The 7,097-nt window shown below is 35.8% G+C and overlaps 1 protein-coding gene across 1 annotated transcript; it reads left to right on the forward strand.

Annotated features, from left to right (window-relative positions):
• The first annotated feature begins 1,619 nt into the window (after nucleotides 1-1,619).
• LOC115410731 (NADH dehydrogenase [ubiquinone] 1 beta subcomplex subunit 8, mitochondrial-like) lies at nucleotides 1,620-7,070 on the forward strand. The gene is made up of 5 exons (XM_030122511.1): nucleotides 1,620-1,760; nucleotides 1,999-2,125; nucleotides 5,212-5,311; nucleotides 5,751-5,906; nucleotides 6,925-7,070. The coding sequence occupies exons 1-5, from the start codon at nucleotides 1,670-1,672 to the stop codon at nucleotides 7,015-7,017; spliced, it is 567 nt and encodes a 188-aa protein (XP_029978371.1). The 5' UTR covers nucleotides 1,620-1,669; the 3' UTR covers nucleotides 7,018-7,070.
• The last annotated feature ends 27 nt before the right edge of the window (nucleotides 7,071-7,097 follow it).

Here is a 7,097-nt window from a genome sequence, read left to right on the forward strand (position 1 = left end):
AGACCCAGCTTAAGACTTATTTATTCAGACAGGCCTACTCAATTCCATAATTTCACTTTTATCTACTGCCATTTTATGTACCTATGTGTTTCATATATGTATATATGTAATTCTAATTGTGTTTTATTTATTTTTAACAACTTTGTACGGTGACCTTGAGTGTCCTGAAAGGCACCTATAAATAAAATTTATCATTATTATTATTATTATTATTATTATTATTATTATTATTATTATTATTATTATTATTATTATTATTTTAAATACAGTAGTTGTATGGGAAATCTCCCTTTTCCTAAGTCAAATAAACTCTTAAAAGAACCACCTTGGAAAATGTAAATAAAGCTGAAACTATTTTATTCTAAGCTTGAAAAAAATTGGTAATGCATTGTAAATAAAACCAAACAGTATAAATCATTGAAATGAGCCCACCCTTAACCATCCACAACTGTAAAATGCAACACACACATCAATTTAGGCTGAAATATTAATCTAAAACATGATATATAATAGTTTAACACAAACAGGGACTAGTTTTCATTATTAACCCTTTCATGCATAGTGGTCCCTCCAGTGCACAGTTATTCTACAGCTGTTCTCTTGTATTTTCATGGGTTTTGTTGTTTTAGTTCCAAATCAGCCAACACAGTAGACGCTTACGCATCATCACAAACACTGCCATCCACACAATTATTATAACTTTGCTGTTCTTGATAAACCTGATCTGTAGTAACATGTTTAGTGTAAATCAATTTCTAATTGTTATTAGACTGTAATTAACAGTTTTCTGAAACAAAAAGGTTTTTTTTGTTTGTTTGTTTGTTTTTTTTGCATATCCTCCTGAGACCCAGCAATGAATTTTGTCCTCTATAGGGGACAAAAGTTTGACAGTTTAACTTAAATGTTGTCCATTGCAGAGGGCATTCCATTAAAAAAATCAATCAACAAATAAAAATGGTTTTAAAAATGTATCTGAAAAAACTGTTGCATTATGCAGTTGCCAAACAAGACAATTCTTTAGTGTAAAAAAGCTAAAACTGTAAATTTCCTGGGTCTCAGGAGGATATTATCTCCATGAATTGTGTAATAACTAGTATTTGAGTATGATAAAATGTGAGAAAACACCAGATTAGCGGCATTAGAAATGTTTTTATTTCATAGTTTTCACACAGAACATCACTTTCTGATGATGAGTTTTAAAGATATGTTTCTTTGCTTCAAAAATTAAATGCATGGTGTCCAGCTGAGTGGACATTTTTGGAACTCCATGAAAAATAGGTTCATTAAAAAAAATTCAATTGAATTGCTTTTTTCATGCCTAAAGAGGAATAAAAACACTCAAGAAAAAAATATTGATTAAAATTCTCATAATTCATACATGAAAGGGTTAAAGTACATTTAGCTGAATAATTCATGCATATTTTAAAGAAACGAGGTTTATATTGCAGAATTTTACATACACTGGAGTATCCTCGCAGTTGAGTATTACTGTAAATACTGTATTTTTTAGCAAAAATCTGAGTAATTTGTCCCATCACTATCAAAGGCTAAATTAATAACAAACTGTAGGGGGCAGTAATACGCATTTATACCGTCTACTCTGCCTAAACAATGAAGAAGACTCTCTGCGCATGCGTGTTAGTGTGTCTGTAAGCCAGCCGCTGTAAACATGGCTGGTGTTGGTTTCCGACGGTGGGCCCAAACCCTTACTAAAGGGAGAGGCGTTGGGATTTCAGCTCTTCTTTCGGGAGCTAGAGCAGGTCAGTGACACTGTAGCCTTTCAGGGTTCTATAAGACCAACACATTATTGCGAAAAGTCTCAGAGATGACAGTTTAGGTCTTTGGATGGACGTAACCTTGACATGCTAACATTAGCCGATGCTATATGTACTGTTAACATTGCTGCTTCTTCGCTGCCAGTCATTTGTAGTGTCTACTCGAGTGTTATAGTTTTAGCGTGTGCAGTTTTTACTTATGCAATAACAACTTGTGTTCCAGCCTCCGGTGCGTCTAAGGGTAGTCTCCCCGGTCCCTACCCTACGACCCCCGCGGAGAGAGCGGCTGCAGCAAAGAAGTACAACCTGAGGGTGGAAGACTATGAGCCATACCCAGACAACGGTCAGGGGTAAGATCCACTCTGAGCCTCTCATTCACAGCTTACTAAATGTATGTGGAAAAAGATTAAAGCAGACAAAATGAGCATTTGTCAAATTCTTATGTAAACAGTGTAATTACCCAGATGAGTAGCCTATATACAGTACATATACAAATATCAGAGGTGACTGTCAAAAGATAGATAGATAGATGGATAGATAGGTACTTTATTGATCTTTTGCAGGAAATTGTTTCGTTACTACAGCAGCAGTACAAGAAAAACACACTGACCCATCACGATGAACATCCCACAGACAACCAACAATGGAACGAAGAAGTAAACAGAATAAAAGATATATAAATAATATGTACAATACAAGTAATGTAAATAATACAATAACCCAAACACCTAAGTATGCACAACATACAATAATTTATCGCACAGTGATATTAAAAAGTCTAATGGCAGCAGGCAGGAAGGACCTTCTACTGTGTTCGGTCCTGGACCGAGGGGGAATCAGTCTGTGGCTGAAGGTGCTCTCCCTGAGCACCTCAAGGTGGTGCAGTGGGTGAGATGCGTTCTTCAAAATAGAGTCCAGTTTCCTGAGCATTCTCACCCCAGCCACCTGCTGAACTGTGTCCAGTCCAGTCCCAATGATGGAGCTCGCTTTCTTAATGAGTTTGTTCAGTCTGTTTCTGTCAGAAATGCGAGCTCCCTCCCCCCAACAGACCACACCAAAAAACAGGGCACCAGCCACCACAGTCTGGTAGAAGCTGCACAGAAGAGGCTTGGAGATCTTGAAAGACTTTAATCTCCGTAGAAAATAAAGTCTGCTTTGCCCCTTCTTATGCAGAGTCTCCATATGACAGGACCAGTCCAACTTGTTGTCCAGTTGGACTCCCAGGTACCTATAACTGGAGACAGACAGCTTCAACTTTGGAATAGATTTGTCTGATCATAGAGCAGTGGTTCTGAATCTTTTTCTGTGGGGTCCCCCTTTTGGAGGACAAAAAATCTCCAGGCCCCCCTCAACCCCTACAACATTGTAAAAGTGGCACAATTATAACTTTTATTGACAGAAACATCAGTATTGTAACAGTACTTTTTTGCTTTTCCGTGAATAATTTGTTGTTCAAATTAAAAATAACTTAGATTTTAGCTTGAACAATACAAATAAACTCAACAAGACTGCTCCATGAGACAGTATTTGTCCAAATAAAAATATGAAATGTGCAATTATCTTACAACTATGAAAATAAAGTAACTTTTTTTAGAACAACAAACAAATTTTGGTAACAAAGATGAAAATTTTCACAATATCAGTGGCGGCAATGAGCCTGTTTACATTGAACACCTCCGAACATTAAAGTGTAATTTGTACAAACTGTGCAAAAACAGAAACATTGCACATTTTTCTTTTCCAGTCCAGTCCTTGTCCGTTGTCCAAACATAAACTCTATGTCTAGTCTAGTGACAGATCACCATGGCAGTAGATTTGTTTGTTGTACGTCTATAAAATGAGTCCAGGGTGCTCTAACGCTAAAACATTAGTTCCACCTGCTACATGTTCTATCCTGAAAAGAAAAAAAAACATGCAGGAGAGATCCCATGCCCCCCCTGGCAAGCCTGCCCGCCCCACAGTTTGAGAAACACTGTCATAGAGTCACTTAAAACATCTTTAATTGGGACACTTTACATGGACATCCCTAGGCTGTAGATTACGTAGTCATATTTACTATTAAGGCAGGCGCAAAATATTTCTCATGAATAAAGAAAATTCTCCAGTAAAATGTGGTCTAAATAAAATGGGGATGTAAAGGATTCATATGTCCATCACTAATGTTTTTGTGATAATTGTTTTGCTTCAGGTAGGGCCAGTTTTTGTATCAAATTATGTGCCAATTTTGAAAAAGAAGTGTATTGCCTTTTACTGAACTCCAAAAACTGTCATGATGTCTAACCACTGGAGCTTTATCTTTTAGTGTTTTGCAAACAAATGACGATTGGGCATTTCATCTGCATGACATAAAATAGGGTAATTATAGAAGAGCTGGAGCCAAATTATCCTAAATAGATAGTTTATAAAATGTCTTAACAGTGCAGATTAATTGGCCAAACTGATTCTAATATATAAGTCTTGCTGAGATTAAAATCTGTATATCCTGGTCAACAGAGCAACATAAACATAGCTAGTTAGTTGGTAATTTTTGACACAAAGAAGTAAAAAACTTGACTCCAAATAATATACAATAGGTTCATATAAGTACTAACCTCATTTGGAAAAAAAAACCAATAATAAACACAAATGCAACTCTCACACACACACAAAACAATTAATACAAAAGAGTTCGTATCCAGTACTACAATGATCACAAATCATGTTCGCCAAGTTTACTGTTTCCTCAACCTTTTTAAAAATGACATAAATCTCCCCATAGTAACCAGCACAACCCAGGGAGAAGAAGCGGTTTATTTAAGAGATTTTAAGTAATATATTGCAAGAGCAGAATCTATATTAACACACCTGTATGGTCACAGATATTAAGGAACTAGCCCAGCACGACATTTATACAGTCCTGGCCAAATGTACAGCTAACAGATCTGAATATATTTACCTCTTTTTGCCTCCAAAACATGATTTAATTTCATGATGAAACATGCAAATAGTTACTCTGAGCTCAACAAATATTAAATGAAGTGAGTCCTACAGGTTTGTCCACTTTAAATTTATATAATGAGCAGGATAGGCCTTGTATATTCAACACAATCACTCAGCTGTGTCCTAAGACTCTAGAATCACCATCAGTTTAATCACGATCACACCTGACAATGGTCACATAAGGAATTTGGATTATTTTGTGAAGGAACATGATTGTGTGACATTAACAGTGAAACAGACCCAGCTAAGGAAAATTGCCTAAATCTCCCTCTGTGTTATTTTTTATAGAGCATAATGATGAATTTGTACATGTCATTTGTTTTGTGTGTACCAGAAGCATACGGACTACAGTGGTGTTTGCAATTTCCACAGCCAGTAATAAAGCACAATGATATAAGGTTAAAATTGTAGTGTTATATATGTCATGTTTATTTTATTTTGTTTTGTTTTTTTTTAGCTTTGGTGATTATCCAAAACTACCAGACAGATCTCAGCATGAGAGAGACCCCTGGTATCAGTGGGACCACCCCGACCTGAGGAGAAACTGGGGAGAGCCGGTAAGAAACGATTTCCAGTTCATTAACTATCAATAAGTACAATTAATTGCCATTTGTCCTGTAAAACAGAGACAATACTTGAAAAGATTAAAGATAAAGATTCATTCTCTTATTTAAGACAGATTTACAAATTTTGACCTGTTTACATAATTTGTTTACGACTGATAATGTCTGATCAACATACAGTATATACCTGGGTGGAGAGGGCGTAGTCTGACTACAGCAACAGTGGGAATATTGGTCAATTAATGATCTAGCTACTACTATTTACAGCAAAATTGAATACTTACTATAGTATTTAAGTTGACTTCTATCACTGACAAATTCTTTGCTTCATCAAGTAGCAGAAACTAGAGAAATGTGATAAAGATGGAGTATGCATCTTACACAGTCTTCTGAGTACATTCTAGTCATTTCTATTTGTTTTCTGCCTCTTTAGATGCACTGGAATTTTGACATGTACATCAGGAACAGGGTTGATACCTCTCCTACTCCTGTGTCCTGGAATTCAATGTGCAAGCAGCTGTTTGGTTTCATCGGTTTCATGCTGTTTATGTTCTACATTGGGGAGGTGTTCCCCGCTTACCAGCCTGTTGTAAGTCCAGCACAAGAACGCAGTGATGAATTGTTTATGTGAGAATCTAGTTTCAAGGATGACAAATTGCCCCAGTTCGAAAAGATAATGTTTTTCTCACTATTGTTCATGTACTGGTAAAGAATCCCTGTTGCAAATATGCTTTATCTCAGTCTGTATCTGTTTCCACTCTACTAGCCTGTGTTAATTATGGCATAAGTTTGGGGCAACAGCTGGAGCCATCGTCTAAATGTTATCTGTTGGGGATGTCACTAAATTTCAACTTGAAACTCGGACCATACTGTTATATTTATCATATTTATATTTATCACGAGGGCCAGCTCCAGCTCGTAGTGCCTAAGACCAGACTTAAAACCAGGGGGGACAGGGCTTTTTCTGTGGTCAGCCCCAGACTCTGGAACACCCTGCCCCCCAAATCCGAACAGCCCCCACGGTGGAGTGTTTTAAGTCTCGTCTTAAGACCCATTTTTATTCTCTGGCTTTTAACACCGCATGAGTTGTGTAGTCCTATATGTCTTTTATTTGTTTAATTACTTTTAACTATTTGATTTTATTGTTTTACTTATACCATTATTGTTGCTTTATATAGTTATTTATTCTTTTTAGTGTATTTTCTTTTATTTGTTTTATAGTTTTTACAATTCTATGTAAAGTGCTTTGGAAACGCTCTTGTTTAAATGTGCTATAAAAATAAAGTGGATTGGATTGGATTATCCTTTCAAATTCTACAGGAAATAATTATGTTCTGAATGATGAATCTCTGAAATTACTCAATTTCTTCAATCAGCATGTGTTTTTAAAACCATGTATTAAAATGAGAGACAAGTGTCTTTAATATATCACCTGAATTTAAAATTTCTGAACTCTTTTACCTGTTTTGAGCTTGTTCTTAAATTTGTTCATCTCTATCGACATTAGCTTATTTAACACAAATTTATTTGCAAGTTCATTTTTAATCTGTTTTAATGACATAAATTATAATATTGTTTGCTCATTCAAGGTTTTGTTTCTCTTTCAGGCACCCAAACAGTATCCTTACAATAACCTGTATCTGGAGAGAGGAGGAGATCCTGAAAAACAACCAGAGGAAGTCAAAAATTATGAAATCTAATGCTTCAAATCTGCTCCTTCTCATGTATATATGTTTTCTGTCAAGAATAATAAAGACTTATGTAAACAGTTTTGTCTCTT

The sequence above is a fragment of the Sphaeramia orbicularis genome, chromosome 19 (genome assembly GCF_902148855.1).
Source record: "Sphaeramia orbicularis chromosome 19, fSphaOr1.1, whole genome shotgun sequence".
NCBI lineage: Eukaryota > Metazoa > Chordata > Actinopteri > Kurtiformes > Apogonidae > Sphaeramia > Sphaeramia orbicularis.